Raw genomic sequence first — 27,568 nt, 5'->3', positions numbered from 1 at the left:
CGGAACAGTAGGAAGTTTCTGCTGGGGCTCGGTGCTGAAGTTTGGAATTACACACACCAGAACATTGTATGTGCGGGCGCTAAAGAAAGTTTCCCCTTTACCCCAAAGAGTCTACATGTCTAATATTTAGACATGTTCAGCTTTGTGGATACGCGAACCTTGCTGTTGCTAGCAGCAACGTTAATAGTGGGAAGATGCCAAGCAGACGATGATTGTAAGTGTTGCTTTCTCGCTTTTTCTTCTGCTCCGTTGCTATTCAGTTATCAAGAATTGTTTGAAAATCCACCGCCTTCGCCTGCTAAGGGGTTAACACGAAGTCACTGAAAGTTTGAAATAACCGGAGAAAGATGCATGGAGTTTTTGAATTGGGGGGCAAAAATTATAAAGTGAAGTTGATCTGCAGAAATGTAACTGGAACAATGTAAGGCAAAGTTTAAAAGTTCTTCTGATACTAGTTTGAGATGGTAAGACGTATCTTTTTTAGTTATCGAGAAGCAATTTACAAAAAAACTAACATGTTAACGATTCGAAATGGGTTGCTGCAACGAATTCCCTTTTATGGAATCATTTTTCTATCCCTAGGGGATAGGGTGTAAAAAAAAACACATCTGTACAATACAAAGCCAATTCGTGACTATCAGACTTTCCAACCGGTGCCGCCAACATGCAGATGTTGGGCGTTTGCTGTATCATCCGTGTTAAGAAGGGTGAACTGAATAAAGGCAAATGTTAGAATCATTTTAGTTGGAAATGAAGGAGAACCTTCTAGGAGACAATTGGTTGAAACAGCTGCCCGTTCGTTGTGGGTGTGTCACAGCAGAACATGCAGAACAAGTCCTTTGTGGCGAAGTTTGAACAAGTTGGGGGGGGGTTTTTACAAAAAAAGTAAAGAAACTCGTGTCTGGAGGGCAAGGAAACGATGTTACATTGTGATTTCGAAGATATTGATTTAAAGGGAAAGAAACAAAACACACAAAAGGGGGAAAATCCAGATGCGATCGTTAGGCACTTAAAAGTATTTCGCTCTAAATTCAGCAACAAATGCTAATTCGGTTACAGGCATAAGGTATTTAAAAAGGAACAAGAACGTTTCAATGCCTAAAATCTACTTATTAAAATTCAAGCCAGACGACTAAATTGTGCAAGGGAAAAGATTACAATTTTCGGAACAGAAGCAATCCAGATGTTTGCGTGCAACATTCAGAACTGCGCAGCTGGGAATGCGAGTTCAGTGCCACGGTTCAACAGCGCCACCTCGAGTTAACATGTAAACTTGTAAGCGATTTAAAACCTCGACCTTTCCCCCAATAAAACCAAGGTCTAATTTACTCCATATAACAATTTTGCATGGACGAGTTTTAAGTCAAATCACTTTTAATTGACTAAAATAACTTCGTGGAGCGGGGTTGCATTGTTGGGCCATTTATACCGCTGGTAGGAGTGACAATCTGGCACCATTGAAAGAATCTGGATGGAGTTACAGCGCCATCTGTTGCATCTCTTGTCTGATGAGCTCGACTTGAAAGTTTTATTCGGTCAAGATGAATATGTTAAGTCGAACGTATAGAACGTGTTCTTCCGTGAACTAGCGGACGTACCTCCCCCCCAAAAATAAACAGCAAAAATACCAGGAACTTTGTTAAAACTTAAATCTGGAAACGTCAGACATTGAATTAAATGTTACAGTTCACGAAAATGTGAGTCCACAAATATGTCTAAAGCATACATTTTTTAATCTGGAGGGTAATTTTCTGTTTTGTATCATTTGTGATACATAATGAACAAATAAATGTGAATCTGCATGATTTTCCAGTTCCTTTGAATTTGGGACATTTTCTGTACAAGACTGGTTACGTTGCCCCATCTCTTTATTAAATAGTTCGATCTTTATTAAATATATGTAAATTTATATATATATGCAGGGAGAAGGGGTCGGGTTTCTGTTCTTACAGTTTTGTGCATTAGAGGGCGCTCAGTTCAGCGTTAGTTAGTTTCCTGTTTATTTCTCAGCTGAAGCAGGGAGCTGCATAAAGGATGGAGAAAAATACCAAGACAAGGACATCTGGAAACCCGAGCCCTGCCAGATCTGCGTCTGCGACAGTGGCCAGATCCTCTGTGACGACATAATCTGCGAGGAAACCAGCGACTGCCCCAATGCTGAAATCCCCTTCGGAGAATGCTGCCCTATCTGCCCCGAGCAAGGACGTAAGTGTGACACCTTTTTGTTTTTTGGTCGTTTTTGAAAGCGTGAGAAGCCTCGGTCAATTGTTTTAACATCTCACAACTGTTTCAGTTCAACGCGTAAAGCTACAGATGTCCACTTCGTAATTACCCAAACAGATTAGGAATAACTGGCAATATGTGTCTTAACCTTAAGGACAGTGGAAAATACATCAACCAAACTGGACTTCAGCAAAGCTGGCATCCTTCAAATTCGACAATTCGCCACGTTATTTTAGAGAACTCTGACAAAATTCACGTTGCGAATATGAACTTCGTATTATACGATACTGGCATCGTAACATAGCAATGGTTACACTATCACAGTCAAGTGATATTTACGTTGTGTTAGTAACGTGGAAACATTTTGTCGAATCATTTAAAAGTGAAATTGAATGTTTTGAGATTGATTCAGAATCGTAGTGCTGACGCTTACTATGCAAAGGTAAAATAAACAACAACTTTTATTTTAAGTTAAATGAGCATGTCTTTGTTGATAACAGACCATAATAAGAGCATCCCAGACTTTTGACTCTTTCTGCATCGCTTGGTCTGAAAGGAGTATTTTCGAACTTTATTTTGTTTGAATCAATTTAGGTGTTTCGATATTTTTAATTTGGGCCTGAAATATGACATCACTGAATGATTCAATGAAAGATGCCACACCCCAAGTTAAGTTAAACCAGGAAGGAGTCTTACGACCAATCAAGATTTAACATTCCCCCCCCCCCACAAAAAAATTGTGTACAGTACACAAATTGCCGTTTCTGAATCATAATTATAATTTTATCGAATATTTGAGAAAACTTGTTTAAAATTTAATCAAAATGTTCATTTTTTTTTCAGCAGAAGGCGGAGATACAGTAAGTACATAACATTTCATTTATAGATTATATGAAAATGACATGATACTATTACTTTTAACATATTCTCTCATACACTGACTTATCAATTGTTATTTTTTCAGTATCCCGCTGGCCCTGGAGTTCAGGTAAAGAGAAACGTTTTTCACATACAATCAACAAAACTGATTTAAGAATACAATATATTGCAATTTCTTAAACTTTTATGAAATTATTTACAATTTTAATAATTATTGGATTTTTTCTAGGGACCCGCAGGCCCCAAGGGAGAGACAGGTCCTAAAGGTGATAGAGTAAGTAGACCATTATTTTTTTTTTAAATGTGACATTATTGGCGCTAAGTTGTGAAGCCCATTTAGATAAAGCTACAAATATGTCCAGTTAACTAATCTAATGAAACAATGACGATAAAGGCCAAATATTTCTGGACACCAGATGGTAAAATAGGCAGGAACTGCAATGTAATATATTCTAACCATTCATAGTCAATGGATAGAAGGTTTTGTCTCCTAAGATTGCATTAAAATGAATAGGAATCCATTGAGAGTGATAGAGAGGCTTTCAAAACTGGTAATACACAGGAAATGACAATAACAGGAAGTGACAACTAAAGAGATGATAATAGATAAGAGTGTCGCTAAAGCAGTGAATGCAGCAAAAGTGAAATAATACACACAGTTTTTTCCCCTTTAACAATGAACATAATCTTTTCTTTTGCACTTTTAGGGATTTCCAGGTTTACCAGGAAGAGATGGAATCCCAGGAACCCCAGGTGCTGACGGCCCTCCTGGTCAACCTGGCCCACCTGGAACATCTGGCCTTGGCGGAGTAAGTGACTCTCACAGTAGTGTCTTTCTATTTTAAACAAACAGCGCTACACTTCTTATCACTCTCAATACATTTTACAGGTGCCAAGCATCTAAAATAACTTTGCTCTCTTCCAGAACTTCCTCCCTCAACTGAGTGGCGGCTATGATGAGAAAACATCTGGCGGTATTCCAATGCCTGGACCTATGGTATGAGCCATTGTTGTTTATTCCATCCATATATAATGTATATAAGAGTAAATGCAACAATGCATCTATATAGCATGTAATGCTTTATGTAATATTGACACTCCTGAAGTAAAATAAGTCACATGTAGTCACTGAGAGTGAAGGTATGTAGAATTAACTTTGAACTGGCAGAACGAAAATATAAAATAATGAATAGCTTATAGTAACATAACCATTAGCTTAAGATCAGTTGTGCATTGGCTCTTGGTTAGGGTTTAGTGAGTGGATGTTTTGCAGTATATTTTTTACTTGATTTGGTAAATGTGAACCCATTGTTATGATTACTTTATACAATGAAAGGTAAAATACGTGACTGTAATCCATAACACTGTATGTCTCTTTACTAAATAAGTATTGTTTTTATCCCAGGGTCCAATGGGTCCCAGAGGCGCTCCCGGCTCAGCTGGCACACCCGTAAGTACACAAAATTGTTTTTATTTTAAATATTGGTTACTATTTAATTACAAAAAATCTTTAATACTTAGTGGAATGGATGTTTATCCAAATTCTAAAATATTAAAAAAATGTTGCTATCTATGCATGTACTTTAAAAAGAGACTAGAACTTTGATGGGAAAATAGCCTGCAGATTTTGAGTACACTAAAAGGCCATGATTATTAATGTATATTTTATATGCTTAATCTTCAGGGTCCTCAAGGATTCCAGGGACACCAAGGCGAGCCTGGTGAACCAGGTGCAAATGTAAGTAACCAATAAAATAGAACAACCCAGTTCCCCTTAAGAACTTATTCATTCACATTAAAGCTGCAATTGTTTAGAAACATGGTTACCATTTTTCAAATAATTTATCTCAAGCTGAATCTTTACCATAGATGCTTTGCGAAGAAAGGTACCCAAACAAATGTATGCTGGGTATGAGCATATTGTAATGCCAGCAATCATTACTTTCAGTAAATTATTGAAAGCATTGCTATTTAGTCGAGCTAACTACAACACTTAACTTCTCTCCCACACAGCAGCTGTCTCTCATCCTGCCAGTACACTTCACACCTAATCTTGCCGTCTTTTGTCTCCACTGTCCTATTACCATCTCGTCTGGTTTTGAATACCTCTTAATGTCTCTTTTACTTCTTTTGTTCTATCGCAGCCCTGCCTTCGATCTATTTCATTTCCTTTCCAGTTTGAAAAAGGGTTAGACCCGAAACGTCACTCTAATTTCTCTCCACGGATGTTGCCTGGCCTGCTGAGTTTTTCCAGCATTTTCTGTTGTTATTTCCTTTTGGTTACTGTGTTTTCATATTGTTAATTACGTATTTTTAACTTTTTTAGGGTCCAATGGGTCCACGTGGTCCTCCTGGCCCTCCTGGCAAGAACGGAGATGATGTAAGTAGCACCAAAATGTCTGTAAATGTATTTGGTACAGTAACCTGCACTCACTGGCTGCTCACTTTCCGTAGTAGATGAATGACACATAAGCAGTAATTTTAGTATTAGTTGCACCAGTGCATCCTTGAACATGGAATCAAATCAAGAAGCTTTTGTTGCCGAACTGAATTACTATTGAAGTGATTTATGATCATTATCGATACCATAATATTTTGAACCTAGTCATTGCGCATACTACAGGAAACTTTTTTATCCGGCATGGACAGGACCGACTTGGTGCCGGTTCATCAAAAATTCCGGATAACCGAACACTATAGTAAAAGATACGGAGAGCTGACAGCTCCATATAAAGCAACAAACCCTGTTGCTTAGCAACAACTGTAGAACAATGACCACAAGTTTCAAGCGTCTCTGTAGCTTAGCAACAGCTGCAGCCACACCCTTGCACAGCAACAGATGGAAGAAGGCAAATACAATATGAAGTAAAACCTACTCCTGAATTTTGCCAGTTAACTGAGATTTCCGGTTATTTAGGTGCCGGTAAATCGAAAGTTTCCTATAGATAACATTAAAAGAAGCTGCATTCGTATTTATTAAGTGCATGTTGATGTCTCATTCCGAATAATTGACTTTAATCTCCATTGCAATTTAAAAATGGCTGAACTTGTTCTTTGCCTCCATAGGGTGAACATGGTAAAGCTGGTCGCCCCGGTGACCGTGGTGCCCCTGGTCCTCAGGTAACGGATTTTCAACTCCCATTTATTGAGCACACTGCAACACCCTTGTATTATATTTTGTTAGTACATTTGCTCTTTCACATGTTTAGTTATTAAACATATGAGAGCAAGAGGCTGTATTGAAAACAGTCAGTATTCAAACATATTATTTATCTATCAAAAAACACATAAATCGATGCACCTCAAATTATGTTAACCTTCTTTATACAAAGAAAACAGTTCTGCAGATACTTCCCATATTTTACCAGACTTTTGTTATCTTTTTAGGGTGCCCGTGGTTTCCCTGGAACTCCCGGACTGCCAGGAATCAAAGGACACAGAGTAAGTCCACCTTTACAGTTTGCTCAAATTTGGTATATTAGCATACAATGCAGTGAAGTACTTTTTTTTTGTACAGAATATGAAATGCTTTTATATAACAATTTGAATCCATAAAGATAAATTCAGTTCTAAAATATGGTTTGGCTTAAAAGAGCCTTATTTCTCATTACTTTTCCCTTTCTCTATAGGGTTACAATGGTCTTGATGGTGCCAAGGGTGACAGTGGCCCAGCTGGCCCTAAGGTAATGTCTCCATTTTCCTTAAAGGAAGAATGAGCGTTCACTTCAATGCTCTTTCTTCCCTTTTAATTGTGTACAACATTTAATATTATTTGTATAATAATGGTTCAATGCACTAACTGTGATTTTCATTTCATTTACCATAGGGTGAAGCTGGTTCTTCTGGTGAAAATGGTACTCCCGGTGCAATGGTAGGCATATTATTAATTTCCCTGCAAGCACAACCATCATAGATTTCTTGAGAAATTACAATGTATGAGAGATAAATGTATAATACACAACACAGTTGGTTAGAAAGCTATATATATATAAATAAATACAGGGGAAGTCTATTACTAAGCTGTAAAGAAAGACATGCTAGACCTGTATCACACAGAATGATATTGACATCAATTCTGCATTGGAAAGCAGTTTGCTATTATGGTCTACATTTTCTTCCAGTCATTAAAAAAGTAGACATGAGTATAAAGGAGGGAACACCACTTTATACTGATACCAACACTTGGTATTTCCATGGGGTTCTTGCGCGAAATGCCCAGAGAAACAGTATAATGGCTAAAAATGGCCGTTCGCACAATTTTGCTAGTGTTTCTGTTGATCTACTGAAGTTATGGCTGAAGATTGCGAGAACCCTATGGAAATTCGGGGCCCTACTTTTTAACCAAAATTTATCACCTTTATAGAAAAGTATTGCTATCTATTTTACATCAGAGCATTAATAAAAACACTATTACACTGCATGCCTCTACATTTATAATGATATGGATTAAATTGAATAGAAATAACAACATATATTACCCTGAACAGGGTCTGCGTGGCATGCCTGGTGAGCGAGGTCGTTCTGGTCCCCCTGGTCCTGCTGTAAGTATAACATTTTTTGTATAAATGAATTGCAATACCCATACGATTTGTCATTATATTACAGCTATTTTAAATTTTCTTTGCTTATGTTTTTCTAGTCTGACTAGCTTGGCAGCTGTATAACAATGTGTTCTTTAATTATTCTAGGGTGCTCGTGGTAATGATGGTGGCGCTGGTGCTGCTGGCCCACCTGTAAGTATCTTTTGTCAATCTGATTGCTTCCTCTACATAAGTACTGATGTATTCCAGAATTTCTTTTTCCAGAATGTAACACAATCTAAATAATTGTGTTTCAGGGTTCCGTTGGTCCAGCTGGTCCCCCTGGTTTCCCCGGTGCTCCTGGTGCTAAGGTATGGTATACATGCCACAATAGTGCATTTAAAATTGTGGTTATCTCCTGACCTAACATGATGTCATTCATAATATCACCTTAGGAAGCATGAGTCTGAATTGAGAAAAATTAAGAAAAAGGTTCTATTTATAGTACAAAGGTCAGGTTGAGGTGAATTCAGCTTAGATTTGACACATAAGTATTGCAAATCACTCGTGCCTTACCGTATTGGTACAAAAACTAATCCTGGTGGCTTTAGTGTTTCATGCTAGTGTGAGAACATAGCCATCGTTGACTCATGCTACTTGCTCTAAGACAATAGGAGATGCAAGTATCATGTTTCATTATTGTACTGCTAGCTTTGTTGGGCTTGGATTTAAAGCAGGTACCTGTTGCATTTTTTAAGGTACTTTTACTTGATAAGAGTGCTGTTGACTGCATGGGTCTCGCTCTCTCCGCTGCACTCAGTGGTGCACTAGGTGTCAGGAACCAATGGCATTGTGGATCTATAAAAATAGGTGTTGACTATTCTGCTGTTGAGATAAAGGAGCGAGTGCCTTTAATGTAATTGCAGTAATTGCACAAGTATAAAAATACCTGCAAATTAGTATCCGTGTGGTTATATCAAAATCACTCTAGGTAGAGCCATGCTGATCAAAGACAGAGAAAAAATATTATTATAAAAACCAAGAGGAAATAAACAAATGCACTGCAGTTTGAAGTGAGGTTCCTGAAGACATTCAGTTAATAGCCTTTACACTCCTTTACATTCTAGTTCCACTATGTTTAATTGGACCATCTTGTTTGATAAGAAAAACATCTTACCTTGGAATTGCATGGCAGCTCATAGATTTATATATGATCTTAGTTTACCATGCAGAATAAATATTCCATCCTTTATTTTAACTGAGTATAGTTATGAATAATCCAACTTTTTTCTTTGTATAAATACTTTTGCCCATTTTAATTTCACCTGTTCAACCATCAATATTATGAACACTACAATTCGACAACAATGAGTGGCAAGAGGTTATCCTGATGGTCACATGCTAAGAGAGTCAATACATCATGAGACAAAGCCACTTACCTTTTCTGTTCATGTGGCTCAAACTACATAGCCTTCACTAGAGACCCAAACCTGTTTCTGAAAAAGGTCTCTCCTCACCCCTGCCCTATTCTAACGCATGATCCTAGTTACATAATTTTGCATAGATCCAGTTGTTGGACTTTTTTTTCCCTTCTGTGAAGTGCCTTGGTATGCTTTACTACTTTAAAGGCCCAAACTAAATACTAGTTGCTGTTTTAACATGGCTTCCATTCAGTAAGATTAAAGATGATGTGATGGAATACCAGTTCTGTTGAAAGCACCAGGATATTTCTGAATGAAAGTGTCTGAAACCTGCCCGTGCTGCTGTAGTATTCTAATACTGAATATCAAAGAAGCATTTAGTTCAGCTAAAATTCCTTTATTGTTTTTGATTTAGGGTGAAGCTGGTCCTGCTGGTGGTCGTGGTGCTGATGGTCCTGCTGGTGCTCGTGGTGAAATTGGTAGTGCTGGACCTTCTGGCCCTACTGGTGCTCCTGTAAGTATTTGGAAGAAAAATCAAATTAACTATACTTATTTGACAGTTCAAACAGTTTTCCACCATAACAATTTTGGTATGTCTCTGATGTTTATGTGCATCTAAGCTTTCTAAAACATTGCTCCCATTTATTCATTGCATTATATTTTTACCTTTAGGGCATTTCTGGTACTGATGGTCAACCTGGTCCCAAAGGTGCAACTGTGAGTAAATATTTCATTGTATAGTTTACCTCTTGAATCATTTGGTTGAACTAAGGTTTTTCTAATAAATTTCATTGCACTGACTGACTGACATTTTATCTGTTTGTGTTCTAGGGTGCTCCCGGTATTTCTGGTGCTCCTGGCTTCCCTGGCCCACGAGGGCCAAGTGGCGCACAAGGTGCTGTTGGACCTACCGGTCCCAAGGGTAACAATGTAAGTGGCTGCCGGATCCACAGAAAAGTACCCCTTTTCATCATAGTAACCATTCATAGTAACCATTGGGCTGTCCAATGTAGTGAGAGGGAGATTAGATTAATCTTTCAAGTGCTAGTGGCTCTGGGATCTTCCTAGGTGAGCCATTTTTTCAAGATTACAAGTCATACAATCTGATACTAAAAAATCTCCTAATACGATAGTAATAATATTACTCTGATGTCAAAATTAGTTTTACAACCATAATATAATTATACACCACCGAAATATACATTTATAAAGTAGCTTTAAATAAAAGTAAGTTTAAGTGACTTAGTTTGTACTCTCCTATGTTCCCTACACTCAACTCTTCCATTTTCAGTACTTTAATTATTATATTATTTCTCACGCCATTTATTTTAGTTTTTATTTCATCCTTTGTCCTGTGTCTCCAGGGATTTGACCACTGTTCCTAAGCTGGGCACATATCTTTGAAATGTGGCCGCTGATGGGCTGAAGACTGGCTCTGGTGGCTGTTTTTCCAGCCAGTTGAGTTCTAGGACATCAAACCTTGAACTGGTCCCATCATTGAAACAACTGATCCAACATTTGAGATATTTTTAAAACAAGTGCCCAATGAGTATTCTCTTCAGCAGCCCAGAGAATTGGTCACCACCAAAACAAGCTACTCATCGTTAGTGCCCTAAAGGTTAATATATAAAGGCTAATATATAATCCATTTTAAATAAAATTAAATTCTATGCTGTATTGAAATGTTAATAAAAAAGGAATATTGACAATACTCTCTTTACCCAATATTATTTATCAATGAGAGCACGTGTAGCGATGTATTATCGCAAATATTTTAACTACAAAAAATAATGCATAGCTGTTATTTTATCTGCAGCTTAGTAGGTCTATATACATTGTACAATGCTTATTCTAACAGCTAACAAGACCCTAAAATTCTATGGGAGTTCTACTGATCTCCCACTGTAATTCCAACAGGAAACCAGTGGATTCTCCAAGGAAATTATGTAAACAGCTGAAAACAGGTTCCGCTGGTCTCCCATTGGGCATATAGCAGGACACCAATAAAGCCACAGTTGAATTTCAGGGCTAAAGTGTCAAAAAGAATTTAATAACAACAGGAAACGCTGGAAAAACTCAGCAGGCCAGGCAACATCCGTGGATGTTTAATCCCTGTCGCGGAATGAAACGTGCTCCACTCTTGACTTCTGCAGTTTAATATCATTCCTTTGTACCTTAGGGTGAAACTGGTGCCCATGGTTCCAAGGGTGAAGCTGGTGTGAAAGGTGAACCTGTAAGTATGCATCTTGTGCTTAATGCAATCATTTACACTTAACAGTTTAATAGTTTTTTTTTATTGTAATAGGAAATGTGATCAAATTGTACAATAATACAGAATGCAACACAGATGGATTGACCCATTGAGTGGCCACTGATTATAACTCTGATATTCACTAGGGTATTGCTGGTGTCCAAGGTGCCCCTGGCCCTGCTGGTGAGGAAGGCAAGAGAGGTACTCGTGGTGAGGCTGGAATTCAGGGTCTTCCTGGCAGTTCTGGTGAACGTGTAAGTTGAGAAAGTTATTTTCATTAATATTAATACATTTTTTATCTGATGTTTCCCTAATCTCCAATGCAGTTACAATAATGCATAACCTTGCTTCTTTATCATTCATTCCATTGCAGGGATCTCCTGGAAACCGAGGTTTCCCTGGTGCTGAAGGTCTTGCTGGTCCCAAGGTATGTAAATTCTGCTAAAGCTCTTCTGTTTTGTTCATTGTTGCGGGAGCTGTGCAACCTGTAAATTCCTTCAAACTCATGGGTTTTATGTTTGTTTCCTGTTACAGGGTGTTCCCGGTGAACGTGGTTCTGTTGGAGCTCTTGGTCCCAAAGGTGCTACCGGTGAACCTGGCAGACCTGGTGAGGCCGGTCTTCCTGGTGCAAGAGTGAGTATTTGATAAGGCTAAGGTACAGGGCTAATGCATAAGCACCACTCAAACAGCTGTCTGTCACTGTAGAGGACTACCATATGGTATAAAACCAAAACTGTGAAAAACATTCCAACAAAACATATAGATTAGGTAGTGCTTACTGTAAGATGATATATTCATACAATAAATAAGGGTTATATATTCCTTTGTTCACAAATTATAGCAAAAACGTAGATGCAATTATAAAGTGATGTCCCTTGCTCTACTCTTACTAAAATTAGCAAAGGAAGAAAATCTGGCTCTGCATATTATTGCACGCAGCAACATTATTTTATTGTTGAAGTAACTTAATAGATCTTGCATACGCTATTGAATATGCTACAAGAGAAAAGGAGCAAAATTCAACTTACCTTTAAAACACTGAACTATTTGGTCAAGCATAGCAAATTTCTGCTGATAAATATACACAGCAAATCAAAATTGTTACTATTTGATTTTTTTTTAAATTATTGGTCCCTGAGATGGTTCCGTCACAGTGCATTTGTCTCCTGTTTTTTGGAAGCCGACAAGTGATGCTGTGATCGAAGCATGTTCCTATTTAATACATTATAAGGGTACTTTGGGAGTACATCAAATGTAGAGGTGGTATCCTTCAGGTTACATGTTAAGGTGGGTTGTATCTGTTCAGGAGGACCATTTGTCTCATTGCTGTTAGTAGGGCTGTACAGTGTGCAAAATAGTTGCCGAGGTTGCCTACCTAACTGCGGTTCATTGTGTGAAAAGTTTTGGGATGTTTCTGAAAGATGTGTTAAGATGCTATATTAATTATTTTTTGTATTTTAGGGTCTGACTGGAAGCCCTGGTAGTCCTGGTGCTGATGGCAAGCCTGGTCCTGCAGTAAGTATTTACTTCCTCAAGAAAAACATTTTAGAATACTTGTTGAAAGTTGTTCACCAGATATATACTAATCTCTCATTATATAGAGTGAACAGAATTGAAATAAAAAAATAATATGGCACTCTATTTTAAATTTATATTTCATTACTTATGTATGAAATAAATGTAGCAAATGTTTCTACAAAATAAATCTCGGTTTATTGTGCAGCTTTTATGGCAAGCCTACAAATTGCCACCATCTGATATTCTACATTAACCTAACAGGGCCCAGCTGGTCAAGATGGTCGTACTGGTCCACCTGGTCCCAATGGTGGAAGAGGTCAACCTGGTGTGATGGGTTTCCCCGGTCCTAAGGGTGCTGCTGTAAGTATGAAAATCAAAATGAAAGGCTACATAGCATGTATTGCCATCCTTTTAATAAGAGTCAGTATCCTTTAAAGTATATGGTAGTATCAAATGCCCACGGTGTGCCAAATTTGGAGTAACGCAAATTTCTGCTGATAAATATACCATTGCAAAACATGCCCAATAACTGTATTAATATATAGTCACACTAGCCCCAATTTTAACTCAGAGTGGGAATTGGGTAGGCAGGTGCCGAGGCGAGTGGCAGACCCCTCTCTTTGGCAGCTTGAGGCCTGAGAGATCTTAATGGGTTAGCCCCTCTGTTAAAATGGAGGACAGGGGCATGTTATATGAGTGTTAGGTGCTTGTACCTGTACACTAATATCACAAACAGTCATTTCTAGGCTCGTGGGTTTTGATAGTTTATTCCACAAAATGAAAGTAAAGTCAAAAGTAAAGCACAAAGCATTCAGTAGATGCAAGGGAAGTATAAGCTTATGAATTAAGAAGATCCAATTTATCAATAAGAGGTTATCTCAAAAAGATCATAAGTTCACACAAATCTTATGAGCCCGTGTTTAATCATATCCTATGTTTTATAGGGTGAGCCTGGTAAGCCTGGTGAGAGAGGAGTTGCTGGCCCCATTGGTTTGCTGGTAAGTATATTGCATGGTGTTAACTGCAACTATGCATATCTCTAATATTTTAATAATTTTATCATTCATTAAATTATCACAATCTATAACATTTGCTGTATTTTATGACATCACGGATTCAACATTTTCAGTAACAATTTTCAAGGTTTCTATATTGAAGCTTTAGTTTGTAATATTTGCAACTGATGATTATCACAGACAGGTGTAATCAAATATTTTTTTTAATTTTCCCTTTAGGGTCCTGCTGGTAAAGATGGTGACATTGGTGCTCCTGGTGCTGCTGGTGCCGCTGTAAGTAAAATACAAAAAAATCTAAGCAATTTGGAAAAAAATCTTTGCTTGAAAAATGAGGCAACCCCAACATTATGTTAGAGGTTGACTGGCTAAGGTGAACACTTGAATGAAAATATTGCCTCCATTGTCTTTGGCTTTACATACATTTGTATAAGATGGCAAACAAATTATAGTGACTGCTTATGTTTATATTAAAATGATTTATATTTTTGTAGTAGATAACAAATTAAATGCATGATAGACTGGATACCCAGTTATATACATTTATCCATAGTTAATAAGACATTGTATAAATAAACTATTATACATGTAATCAAAATCAAGATTTGAATCTATAATTAATTTTTTCCACACAGGGTCCTAGTGGTGAGAGAGGTGAACAAGGACCCTCAGGTCCTTCTGGCTTCCAGGTATAAACACTAAATCATCTTCAGAATTTATAATGATGTAACATAAAAATTGTAACATTGTTTTTGATCAATACATTACTATATTTAATTATTAATACACAATATCTCAATTTCATTTTTATAGGGTCTCCCCGGTCCACATGGTGCTCCTGGTGAATCTGGTAAACCCGGTGAACAGGTATGTATTATGACAGAACGGTGTATTGGAATATTATTGCTCGTATTATAGAATTTAGTGTTAGTGTTGGCCAAATAACTAATCATTGATTAATTATAAAGTTAACTTAGCATTACTGACAACAGATAAAAGTCTCCAAGATTTTAGTTAGCATCATCTTATTTGGTAAACCTCTGAATGGAAACAGGATTGCATTAATACTGTTAGTTTAATATGACTGTAATCACGTAACCTAAATCTTTGTGGAAGTTGTTACCCCTCCCCAGATAACAAGTAAATTTAGTGTAGCTGAGAGGAAAACAAGACAATATTTATAGAAAATTATGATTAGGAGAAGTTTTCCTCTGTAGGTTACATTACAGGAAAATCATTAACTTTTTTTTTAAGAATACATTTATTAATTTGCTATGCACAGAGAAACTCTTTCCCAGTCTGTTGAGGCTTTATATATATATATAACGGATCAAAAATGCACCGACTATGTTTGACAACAAAGGATGGCACAATATCAGGGAGAAACTGTTCTTTAACAGTACTGTAGTTTTATGATTTGTGTGAGAAAATTTTGATTTTAATTGTTATTTCTTTCTTTATTTTTGTACAATAGGGTCTGCCTGGTGATGTTGGTCTTCCTGGTGCATCTGGCCAAAGAGTAAGTTTTTTTTAAATTCCAATCGCAAAGAAAAACTTAAATCAAAAGATTTTGCATCCATGTTTTTGCCTAATGGTTCAATCCCATTTTCTTTAGGGTGAAAGAGGTTTCTCAGGTGAACGTGGTGCTCCTGGTGCCATGGGCCCTGCAGGTGCTCGTGGTGCTCCCGGCTCTGCTGGTAATGATGGTCCTAAGGTACGTACTCACACGCAAACATACAAGAAGTAGAATTCAGCCAGAAATAAAATTATTTCAAATTTACTGAAGAGAGTAAATAAAGGAGTAGGATTTATAGATAAACCACAACAACTTGCTTTTATTATAATTGCCATTCCAGAAACAGGAGGCTAAATTAACTTTGTCAGCAACTTTACCATGTAAATGCTCACTTAGGTTGCCTGTAAAAGTTTGTTTTTTTCTTGGACCAGATGCTTATGACAGAAGAGCAAATGTAGAGGTGGGGTTAGACTGCAGCACTGTGGGTGGGGTGAGGTGGGGTTCAAATGCAAGTCTCAGTGAGCAAGACTGTGGGGGGAAAAAAACAGGTTTAAAAAAACATCTGTGAAGTCAGAAATGAGCAAGCCGGGGCTTTGGGTTGATGGGCGGAGCGTTCTTTTCAGGCATCAGGTGATGGCTGGAGGGTCGGGGAGAGGAGGGATTGGGTCTGCACTTCTGGGTGGTGGGTGCAGGGTGCAGGTCGGGCAGCGATACAGCCAGGACCACAGGATGTTGGATTGGGATGCCAGCCTGGAGAGGGATGCGGCAAAGATTTGGAGGTGATTGCACCAGGGGAATAAAAGGAACGTGAAGGGGGTTGCACTGTGGTGCATAGCAGCATCTACCTTGAAGATGCAAGCACAATATAAGTATATGGGAAATTTAAACCTCACCAGCTTAAACTTAATACCCAGGTGTGACACTCATGGTTGATGGAAATAACATGATATGAGCTTCCCATAAGACAAGGAAACACCTTTAATATATTATAGATATAATTTTTTTAAGTGCACTTTCTTTCTCAACACAAATGGAACATTGATGCATTGAGATCTTATTCAAATATAATTAGCTAATGAAAATCTTCCAGGATTGTACATAACTTTTAATTATGCATAACACAATATTAGCGATATTTTAGCAGATACAAAAATACATTCAGTGTAACTTTGAAAGTATTGAGTTTTATATAGGCAGTCTTTATTTTTTGTCACATAATGTTACATTAACACTTCTGACTCCTTTCAGGGTGATGCTGGTCCAGGTGGTGCTCCTGGTGGTCAAGGTCCTCCTGGTTTGCAGGGTGTTCCTGGTGACCGTGGTTCTAGTGGTCTTCCTGGTGCCAAGGGTATAAGAGTGAGTATTCTCAGCACAGTTATCTTCATAATTTTAGTTACCTCCAACTTAAATGTTCACAAAACCGTAAATGCAAATATATTTTGTTGCTACCTGTTAATCATACTTATGTGGCTAAAAGTAACAACTTTCCTCTGCTTCTCTTTCTCTTCCTCTCTAATAGGGTGATGCAGGAGCAAAGGGAATTGATGGTGCTGCTGGCAAAGACGGAATAAGAGTAAGTTGTCAGATTTTTTTTTGAAAAAAAATGTTTTGTTTATGGCCGTTTGAAAGCTTTGGGTAAATTCCTGATCTTGTGCTCTTAGTGGGAAGTTGTGATCAAAAGGATTTCAGGCTGGCGAACTGGCGTAACCATGTTATAGCCCTGTCTCCATCCTGCAATCCCATTGAGCATACTTTCCCGCTGGGCACATGGGTTCAATGAGTTTATCCTATTATGCCGATATATTCAAAATTACTCATTCTATTTACATTCTGCCATATTCTTTTAAATATCAGTATAATCAAAAGTTACTGACTATTGTGATATTAATTTTATCATTTTTAGGGCATGACTGGTGCAATTGGCCCACCTGGTCATTCTGGAGCTCCTGGTGAGAAGGTACGGTATTTCAATGGTGCTTATTATTTCATAGTTAAAATGCTTTTAAAAAACCTATAAACTTAATGTCATACACCATGTATCCTCAACATAGTATTATTTGTGGAAGCACAATATAGAATCAATACATAAAATGACACTAGTCACGACTGAGAACTTTATGTTTCTGTCCCAAAATCATTAGCAACCTACACAACAACTGAATAACTTTCCACCATTGTAACCAGTTGAAAATATTTAGCACAATTTTAGTAATTGATACTTAACAAATGTCAAAATACACAGTATTGATTTAATATTTTCATGTTATGTTCGATATTGTTTTAATCATTTTTTGTTATATCAATTGGTTGTAGGGTGAAGCTGGTCCTCCAGGTCCTTCTGGTCCTGCTGGTGCTCGTGGTGCTTCTGTAAGTACAATTTAGATTACATACATTTATTGTACATTTATGGGTAACTTCTTCAAGACCCCCATACAGCTGATAGGTCTCACATGCAACTGGTGTGTCAGCTGTGGCTCAGTGCTAGCACCCTCGCCTCTGAGTCTGGAGGTTTTGGGTTTAAGCCCCACTCCAGAGACTTGCGCACAAAAATCTAGGCTGACGCTCCAGTACAGTGCTGAGGGAGTGCTGCACTGTCGGAGGTGCCGTCTTTCGGATGAGACTTTAAACCGAGGCCCCGTCTCCTCTCTCAGGTGGACGTAAAAGATCCCATGGCACTATTTCAAAGAAGAGCAGGGGAGTTATCCCTGGCCAATATTTATCCCTCAATCAACATCACTAAAACAGATTATCTGGTCATTATCACATTGCTGTTTGTGGGAGCTTGCTGTGCGCAAATTGGCTGCCTGGTTTCCTACATTACAACAGTGACTACACTTTAAAAAAAAAAGTGCTGTAAAGCGCTTTGGGATGTCCGATGATCGGGAAAGGCGCTATATAAATGCAAGTCTTTCTATTTCTTTTGGTAGGAATTGCAAAATCACGATTTTGTAATCGCTGCCAGTTGCCTGCAAGGCCCCATCATAATTTACCTCTACAAAAGCAAAATACTGCGGATGCTGGAAATCTGAAATAAAAACAGAAAATGCTGGAAAAACTCAGCAGGTCAGGCAGCAACTGTGGAGAGAGAAACAGAGTTAATTTTTCAGGTTGATGTCCTTTCGTCAAAATTGGAAAAGGTTGGAATCACTAACCTTTCCAGTTCTGATGAAAGGTCATCGGCCTGAAACAAACTCTGTGACTCTCTTCACAGATGCTGGTTGACCTGCTGATTATTTCCATAATTTACCTCTATATCTTTTCAGTTCTTTCATTATTTGATTTTTTTTAAAGTTATCCTCTCAAAACTAAAGGAGCTTCATTGATGGTATCTGACCTTTTACTTTGCTGTTTAGGGTGAACGTGGTGAAGGTGGTTCTCCTGGCCCTGCTGGTTTTGCTGGTCCTCCTGTGAGTATTGTAAACTTTTTACATTAAAAGCAATGATTTGTTGGTTAAATATAGTTTGCACGTGAATTTTATTAATGAATGGAGCTAAATACATGACATGGTCTTGACATACATATTGAAAAATAATCACTGTTTAAACATATGTCAGAGTATATAAAAGTAATGTAGTTATTACAGCTTATTTCATATTAAGAGTAGCAACTGTTACCTAAGATGCATAACTTTTTAAATATTGCACTTGGCCCTTAAGAGCATGGTAACAATAAATATTAGTTAGAATTTACTCAAGCATTAATGTTATCTAAATGAAAATGGTTATTAAGTAATCAATACTTACTGTCTTTCCTTTTATTCTTAATAGGGTTCCGATGGTCAACCTGGTGCTAAGGGTGAAGCTGGTGATACTGGTGCAAAGGGTGAAGCTGGTCCTGCAGGCCCAGCTGGTCCAGTTGGAATTCCTGGTCCAGCTGTAAGTAACTATAAATAAAATACATCTCAAATGAAAACAGTGTTCTTATTTTAAAAAGAAAACTGTGTTTTCCTGCAAATCTTGATGTGTGTCTCCATCTGATACAATGCCACCTCTTTTTTCCTATTTCCACAGGGTCCTACTGGTGTTCCTGGTGCTAAAGGTACTCGTGGTGCTTCAGGTCCACCTGTAAGTTCATATTTTGAACTATTTCAAACTAATTATTGGAATCCTCTTCAATGCCACTGTGTCAAGCTCCGTTGATATTGGTACTTGTTTCATTTTGGTTTCCAGGAGACTGACTTGAGCAAGCTCCCTTCATTTAAACTATTAAATTCACTTCCCTTATCCTGGCCACAGAGACATATACTCAGTTTTTCATGGGTCTAAGATTCTACCAATAGGACAAGTGAGCTAGATTTAGCAGTGTGAACTTAGAGCTGGAAAATGGTGGAATTTGAATTGAAAAAGTGCGAGTGTAAAAACAGGTTCAAAGGTGAAGCACTTGAATTGAAATACACCAGTGCTATTTGCATATAATACATGTCTATTAGAATGCTAAATTTTATCAAATAATTCTGAAAATATTCATTAAAACACTTGTTTAGTTTGCTATAGTTTACACTAAACACATTTTTCCGAATGAGCATGAATTATACACGTGATCATAGAACCATAGAACAGTACAGCACAGAAGGTGGCCATTTGGCCCATCGAGTCTGCGCCGACTCTTTCGAAGAGCAGTCCAGTCAGTCCCACTCCCCCACTCTTTCCCCATATCCCTGCAATTTTTCTCCTTCAAGTATTTATCCAATTCCTTTTTGAAGGCCACTATTGAATCTGATTCCACCACCCTATCAGGCAGTGCATTACAGATCCTAACCATTCGTTGCATAAAAAAGTTTTTCCCCAGGTCGCCTATGGTTCTTTTGCCAATCACCTTAAATCTGTGCCCTCTCGTTATCGACACTTCAGCCATTGGAAACAGTTTCTTTGATGCAGTAATAATAATTGTAAATAAAAATGTATTTACATGAATTGAAATGTTATATTACATACACATATACATAAAATACAATTGAAAGAATTAATTGTAGTAATTATTTGCTTTCCTGTTTTAGGGTGCTACTGGTTTCCCTGGAGCTGCTGGCAGAGTTGGTCCACCTGGCCCTAGTGTGAGTATATTTCTCAAATATTTTAAAATGACTTCTTAAGGTGCCTATTTGTTATCATGTTCAAAACAATGATGAAGTAGGATATTTATCCAGTGAAATGTAATTGTGATACTTATCTATTAAAACAATCTTAGACAAAATATTTACATCATTTTAAAATATTAATTGGTGATGCAAGGACATTTTCTGAACTTTTTATTTACTATCAGTGTAGTTATTTAGGTTACAAATTGAGACATGCGCACTTTAACTTTTGTGTTCATTTATAGGGAAATTCTGGTGCTCCTGGTCCAGCTGGCCCGGTTGGAAAAGAAGGTGGTAAAGGTGTACGTGGTGAAACCGGTCCTGTTGGTCGTCCTGGTGAACCTGGTACTGCTGGTCCTTCTGGTCCCTCTGGCGAGAAGGGTTCTCCTGGTGCTGATGGTCCTGCTGTAAGTTTGTTTGGCTTAAAACACCCAGCCCTGAAATGAATGCTCTCTGAGCACTAAATTCCAGTTTCCTCTGTTAAGTGGTCACTTGAAAAATAGTCACCATAAATATCATTTGAAAAGAAGCATAGTAATATAAAACTGCAAAGTAGCAAGACATTATGGGGTGAAATTCAACTTCTCCAGTGGAGCAAAACAGACAGTAGCAGGTTGGCTGCCCGATATACACTCCATCCGATTTTCCTTTTCCATTGAAGTCAATGGCAAGGAAAATCAGGCGGTGTTTATAATGGGCAGCCAATCCGCTACTATTCGCCCTTGCCGAAGTTGAATTTCACATCCTATGTATTATTAAAAGCTAAAGATTTTTAATCACTTAACTACTGTAACTTGTTTTACTCTATTTTACCCAATATATCAGAGCAAAGATTTGCAAGCATAGTGCACCTAGTCTTCTTCATATATTATTTAATGGAAAATGAAGTACTTTCACTTTTCAGATATTTAAATGATTAGCTAGTAGTTACTGACATCGGATATAAATAGCTTTTGAGAAACAATCTATTAAAAAGAATGAAACGAGTACATTCCAGTTCTTATATACCTTCTCCAACTAAAATGTCTTCTTCTCATAGGGTGCGCCTGGTCTCTCTGGACCTCAAGGTGTTACAGGTGTTCGTGGTATGGTTGGTATGGGTGGAATGAAAGGCGAGCGTGGTCCCATGGGTCTCCAAGGCCATTCAGTAAGTTGCAGAGCAATAACTGTTTTCTGTAATGTTGCTCATACAGTATATAGTCAATACAATATGTTACATCTCATCTAAGCTTCTGAGCTATCTAAGAACTTTTCTTTATGATGGAATCAACCTGAAAATACATAAATGTTTCCTTTATAAGAACATTTAGGCTGTCTTTATAGACACTTACTCATGATTATACTCTTGAGTCAGAATTTTCTCCTGATAATAAGAAATACATTTAATATTTATTTTCTTCTTTACAACCTGATCATGTCATTATGACATTATGTTATATCTTCTCTTGACTGAAGTCTTTATGTTCACTAAGCAAAGCTATTTTCTCTCTCCTTTTAGGGTGAACCTGGTAAGGCTGGTCCAGTTGGATCACCTGGTGATCGTGGTCCTCCTGGCCCAATGGGTCCTCCTGGTCTAGCTGGCCCACCTGGTGAAGCTGGTCGTGAAGTAAGGGTGTTACTAATTAAAACACTTGAAATATTGATTTAAAATTGTTTTAGTAATGCAGTCCTCAAACACTAGTATGTGAACACAATTAGCATTTTTGCATGAAACTCTTTTCTGTGCTATCCTTTGTTAAAATATCAGAGCGAAGAATTTCATTAAAAATGCATAAACATAAGATAGAATTATGCCCCACATTTCTCTGCATATCGGATTGAGCGCATTATGTACCTGAACAAAATGAATTATATTGATACACATATTAATAAATACCAAATCAAGTCATTTTCAATAAATCAATCCTGAAATCAATTATTCTGCTACTTCCAGAAATGCAGCTCCTTAAAAATTTTAGTTGGAGTACCTTTTGAGGGTGCATTTACAATTCTGCCTGGAATTTCTACGGGGGGGGCGGGTGTCTCCTGCTGTAACTTTGGCAGAAACCCCAGGAAAACAGAAAAATGGCTGCAAACCCCTGTGATTACTCTGACTGTGCAAGTTTCATATTAGTGTGAAGTGGCCTAAATTTAACAACACTAAACACGTATAGTGCCAATTGGATATTAAGACTCCTACTTATTCTGAATCGCGGTGGAGTAAGATCTCCTCCTCCAGGGAATCGCGCCACTCATTCACTCCAGTCTCAGGTTTGGCGTTGGCTCTTGATTTAAGTTGCATTCACATTATAACTGTAACGTTGGTGTGAAGTGAAATCTCTCTGCACCAACACTACAGATGCAGAGTAACTGCATCCTGAGAGTGTTGGTGAAAGGAATAAGGTTAATGCATTTTAATATCAATACTTCAGATTATTTAGATTTATATTTTACCTCTTTCAGGGTGCTCCTGGAGCTGAAGGTGCCCCTGGTCGTGATGGTGCTGCTGGTGCTAAGGTAAGTAGTTTTTTTCTCCATTTTAAGCTCCAAAATGTTATTAATAAGTCCAATGAATTGTTTTTAAATGATGGTTACTGTATTATAACAAATATTTAATTCATTTTCAGGGTGATCGTGGTGAACCTGGTATGTCTGGTGCTCCCGGTGCTCCTGGTGCCCCTGGTGCTCCTGGCCCAGTTGGTCCTGCTGGCAAGACTGGTGATCGTGGTGAACATGTAATTATGCTTTTTTAATCTTTTAATATTTTTACTTCAAAATTATGAGCATTTCCACTGTAGACAAATGCTTTAAATACAAAACACTGAAGATCCTTACAGCATTAGATATTTATCCAATACAGATTAAAATATTATGTAGTTAAATGTCAGTAATATCAGGTTAAAATCTGGTATGTAAAATGAATAACTGCAAATTATGCATATAATTTAATACTGTTAATCAATTAAAAGTGTACCATTTATGACATGACATATAACTGAAATTAGAATTCAAATCCATCTTCAAAATGTACTGATTTTAAAATAATGTATCCATTTGAAAATGATGTTTACATGTGAATTTTTTCTGTTCTTCAGGGTCCTGCTGGCCCAGCTGGTCCTTCTGGCCCGATGGGTCCTCGTGGCATTACTGTAAGTAACTTTTGCTTTTTAAAATTATACTTCAAAGAGCTCATCTTTGCTTAGTAGACTCAAACTCTTACTTTCAGAGTTACGAATTGAAATTCTCAGCAAACAATTTTACAGGTGTATTTACATGAATTGGATACTGTATAATTTAGTTGTAAGCAATGGTTAAGCTAATAATTTCATCTTTGTTTTCTTAATAATTGATCGATGGAAACACAAAAATAAAGTAGCTAAACCAAAATGTATAAGTGCCACAATAAGGAATGGCTTAAGTTTAACTTGTGAAAAGAGCATAGGAAATATTAGCAGGAATTTTGTCGCTTTCCAACATTGTAAATTGTGACATACAAGATATCAGTAACTAAAATGAGCTTATTTTCACTTAGGGTACAGTTGGTCCTCGCGGTGATAGAGGTGAATCTGGTGAGTCTGGCGCAAGAGGCATTAAAGGCCACAGAGGTTTCACTGGTGTTCAAGGTCTGCCTGGTCCTCCTGTAAGTTATTAATTTTCATGACAGAACTTTTTATTTCCTATCCTTCAAATTATTCTTGCCCTGTGATATCATTTCCATGTTTAAATCTTTTCTTCAACCGAACAGGGTCCTCCTGGTGAACAAGGTTCTGCTGGTCCCTCTGGTGCTGGTGGCCCACGTGTAAGTATATTCTTATAGAGATGTCACTTTTCAATTACATTAATCTTCTCATGCACAATACAATACTTAAATATAGTTATTTTTAATAGAAGAAAGTATTTAAAACTAAAACAGGAAATTTTAAATGTGTAACATGATTTCTAATTGAACCAAGTGATTTTATTTTTTTCTGTAATATTAGCAAGAACATGAATATCACGATGAAACTGCCACTGGTTCCATTTGTTAATGCTTTTTCCTTCCTACTAGGGTCCCTCTGGCCCATCTGGTGCTCCCGGTAAAGATGGTATTAGTGGATTGCCTGGTCCTATTGGTCCACCTGGTCCTCGTGGTCGCAATGGTGACTCTGGTCCTGCTGTAAGTAATATCTCTACTGATGCCATTACATTTGTATTTGCAAATTGGATATGAACTTGATCTTCTTCAAGGCACCTTTACTTAATTACAATTTTAATCACTGCACAGGGCCCACCTGGACCTCCTGGTATTCCTGGCCCACCTGGTCCATCTCATGGTGCATTTGACTTCCAATTTGCATCACCACAAACAGAAAAAGGTCCAGATCCACTCCGTTACTTCAGAGCAGATGATGCCGGTGCTGTCGGAGATCGTGACATTCAAATTGACACCACTCTGAAATCCCTGACCCAGCAGATTGAGAACATCCGCAGCCCCGAGGGTACCAGAAAGAACCCAGCCCGTACTTGCCGTGACCTGAAAATGTGCCACCCAGAATGGAAGAGCGGTGAGCTTAAATACATAAACCAAGAAATGAACCTGATCCACATTGTACGGAACCAGTACTAAATTAACCAGAGTAAATTTGAATGTAGGGACTGTAACATTCATAAGCAAAATACAATGCTATAATAGAAAATACTTTATAAAGAGAGAAGAATTTGTATTTTGATTAAAACAAAATGCAACTGTAATAAAGGTTCAAAGTTAGGTTAATATATAGATTGTGAGTTAACTTTTAGATTAAACAAATCTCACTTTATCAGGCGACTTTGAAGTACCACAACATAACTGAAACTAGTCTTGGCATATCATGAGTGGAACACTAAACACATTTACCATTATTCACACAGGTGATTACTGGATCGATCCTAACCAAGGCTGCAGTCTAGATGCCATCCGTGTATACTGTAACATGGAAACTGGTGAGACCTGCGTCTACTCAAGCCCACAGTCCATCCCACAAAAGAACTGGTACACAACCAAGAATCCCAAGGAGAAGAAACACATCTGGTTCGGCGAGAACATGGATGGCGGCTTCCAGGTATGAACATTTGTTTTTAAAAATCACACAAATTCTTATCCACTAAGCTTCATTGTGTCTGATTTTGTTTTTATTTATAATGAGATGGTAGATTAAAATAATTTGTTTAGTGAAAAGGCCATTTCAAATCTTGCAAATACTAAGTAAAGCATCTTCTTGCTTGGAAGTATGTTTCAAAACCACATGTACATGTTGTCTTAAATTAATAATTAAAAGTTTAATTTTAAGGACTAGCCTAACTTTATTTTTCCTTTTTTTTAGTTTGGCTATGGTGGTGAAGATGGTGTCCTTGCTGGCGACGTTGCAATCCAGATTACTTTCCTGCGCTTGATGTCCTCTGAGGCAACCCAGAGTGTCACATACCACTGTAAGAACAGCATTGCCTACATGGACGAAGACGCTGGTAACCTGAAGAAGGCTGTATTGCTCCAAGGTTCCAATGAAATTGAAATCCGAGCAGAAGGCAACAGTCGATTCACATACAGCGTTACTGAGGATGGCTGCACGGTGAGTTTGAAAGGCTCTTTATATGTCAACATCCAGAGAGCAGGACTACAGAATTACAAAAGAATATTATGATCCTGTTTATTAACAATGCAGCCTGTAGCATTAGTGAGAACTAATTCAACTTATGGGGCAATTTGCATCCCCAAGTTTTAATATTTTTCATGAAATGATATGTATTGTTTAAACTACTTCTTAAGTTATAGCCATAAAAGTCAATTAACATTTAGCGAGATGCTGCCTATAAAATGAGTCATGATACTTCATGGGATAGATTTCATTTTTGCCGCCTGGGCATTAATCTAGAGGGGTGGAACTGCGCGCATGATAGCAATAAATGCAATGAAAATCAGGTGGATTCTATACAGGCTGTAGTTGTACAGGTGGTAAAGATGAAAATGCATTGAAAAGATATACTAGGTGACAGGTGCTTCATGCAATGCCATGAATTATTAATGATCCTTGTTCTTTTAACCCAACAGAGACATACTGGCGAATGGGGCAGGACAGTCATTGAATACAAAACAACGAAAACATCACGACTGCCTATTATTGACATTGCACCTATGGACGTTGGTGGCGCTGATCAAGAATTTGGTGTTGACATTGGCCCAGTCTGCTTCTTGTAAAACGGACTTGAAATTTACTTGCAGTCATCTCTAAACTTTCTATGCATTGAATTCTAATTCATTCGACAGCCATGGTCCACTTGCTTAAACTTCGGGCCTGAAGACGGGTGGAACAACTACAAGGACACTTTTTTATGTTCTGTTTCTATGGCAACAGGAAAAACGTACTTGTCAGGTGTAAACCTCCCCCTGGAGTTAAGAGATCACTGCAGGTGACATTTTGCCATATACCACTGCAGAGAAAAACTGAAAGATTGTATGTACCATTTTCAGGTGGCAAAATAAATTTGAAAAAATGTCAAAAGCTTGTTATTGTCCTTCTACATGTGGTGAGAAAGCATCAAAATCTGTTCTTTCCTATTTTGTAGTGCAGAAGGTTAAAATCCTCACATCTTCCAATACAAAACTTATAGGGCTACCTCACACAAAATGTTACCTAATGTATTAGCCAGCCACAGTGAATCAAAAAGAAGTGCCGGGATAGGTTACACCGCTTTAAGAAAAAAAATATATATAAAAAGAAAGGTGCTATTTATGCTTAGGCTCTTAAAGCAGTGCAGCACAGCACAGAAAGCTTGAAGAACCTTTGACTGGTGCTAAGAAACATTCCTCGCTGTCTAGGAATACAATGAATTTCTGTTCCAAATGAGGTGCTATTTAGAAGTGTCTGTCTATACACTAGGAGAAAACGTTTATATGCAAAAGCAACATCGGAAACTACCTGTCTTTTACAAAGTTAAGCATGTGGATCCCTCTCTCCCTTGCCATTCCTGTTTCATCATCTCAGCGCCCTTTTTGTGCTTTTTTTTTAGCGATACACCTTTTTTTCTACTTTAGAGGGGAAAAAAGAGGCAGACATTTCTGGGGCAAGTACATGGATATGTACCTATTTTGTATATGTATAATAATTTGAGATGTTTTTAATTATTTTGAATGCTGAAATAAAGCATGTTAAATGA

At 37.7% G+C, this 27,568-nt stretch overlaps 1 protein-coding gene across 3 annotated transcripts; it reads left to right on the top strand.

Moving 5' to 3' along the window:
• Positions 1 to 27,568, top strand: LOC147101129 (uncharacterized). 3 transcript variants are annotated; one of them, XM_085966322.1, is made up of 53 exons: positions 1 to 214; positions 2,011 to 2,205; positions 3,070 to 3,083; positions 3,188 to 3,211; positions 3,332 to 3,376; positions 3,810 to 3,911; positions 4,028 to 4,099; positions 4,508 to 4,552; positions 4,787 to 4,840; positions 5,429 to 5,482; positions 6,169 to 6,222; positions 6,490 to 6,543; positions 6,732 to 6,785; positions 6,929 to 6,973; positions 7,590 to 7,643; positions 7,791 to 7,835; positions 7,940 to 7,993; positions 9,459 to 9,557; positions 9,716 to 9,760; positions 9,875 to 9,973; positions 11,223 to 11,276; positions 11,441 to 11,548; positions 11,668 to 11,721; positions 11,829 to 11,927; positions 12,756 to 12,809; positions 13,074 to 13,172; positions 13,757 to 13,810; positions 14,048 to 14,101; positions 14,461 to 14,514; positions 14,639 to 14,692; positions 15,300 to 15,344; positions 15,441 to 15,539; positions 16,590 to 16,697; positions 16,861 to 16,914; positions 17,245 to 17,298; positions 17,655 to 17,708; positions 18,695 to 18,748; positions 19,110 to 19,217; positions 19,353 to 19,406; positions 20,339 to 20,392; positions 20,662 to 20,823; positions 21,456 to 21,563; positions 21,915 to 22,022; positions 22,859 to 22,912; positions 23,023 to 23,130; positions 23,491 to 23,544; positions 23,928 to 24,035; positions 24,141 to 24,194; positions 24,444 to 24,551; positions 24,660 to 24,939; positions 25,286 to 25,476; positions 25,738 to 25,983; positions 26,463 to 27,568. In XM_085966322.1, the coding sequence occupies exons 1-53, from the start codon at positions 133 to 135 to the stop codon at positions 26,607 to 26,609; spliced, it is 4,386 nt and encodes a 1,461-aa protein (XP_085822448.1). In that variant the 5' UTR covers positions 1 to 132; the 3' UTR covers positions 26,610 to 27,568. The 3 variants fall into 3 exon arrangements, with proteins under 3 accessions (XP_085822448.1, XP_085822447.1, XP_085822449.1); XM_085966321.1 differs by having other exon boundaries at positions 3,067 to 3,083; XM_085966323.1 differs by lacking the exons at positions 7,791 to 7,835; positions 7,940 to 7,993 and having other exon boundaries at positions 3,067 to 3,083; positions 7,590 to 7,644; positions 9,505 to 9,557.

The sequence above is a fragment of the Somniosus microcephalus genome, chromosome 24, assembly GCF_052327205.1.
Source record: "Somniosus microcephalus isolate GS21.2 chromosome 24, FLI_Smic_1.0, whole genome shotgun sequence".
In the NCBI taxonomy this organism is placed as follows: domain Eukaryota; kingdom Metazoa; phylum Chordata; class Chondrichthyes; order Squaliformes; family Somniosidae; genus Somniosus; species Somniosus microcephalus.
Note: the sequence above shows the minus strand (reverse complement) of the source record. Positions and strands in the feature narration are given on the sequence as shown.

Coding starts and splice junctions, on each gene's coding strand:
- LOC147101129 (XM_085966321.1), top strand. CDS start 133: ATGTTCAGCTTTGTGGATACGCGAACCTTGCTGTTGCTAGCAGCAACG. Junction 5,483..6,168: donor CTGGCAAGAACGGAGATGAT/GTAAGTAGCACC, acceptor TTGCCTCCATAG/GGTGAACATGGTAAAGCTGG. Junction 9,558..9,715: donor CTGGCCCTACTGGTGCTCCT/GTAAGTATTTGG, acceptor TTTTACCTTTAG/GGCATTTCTGGTACTGATGG.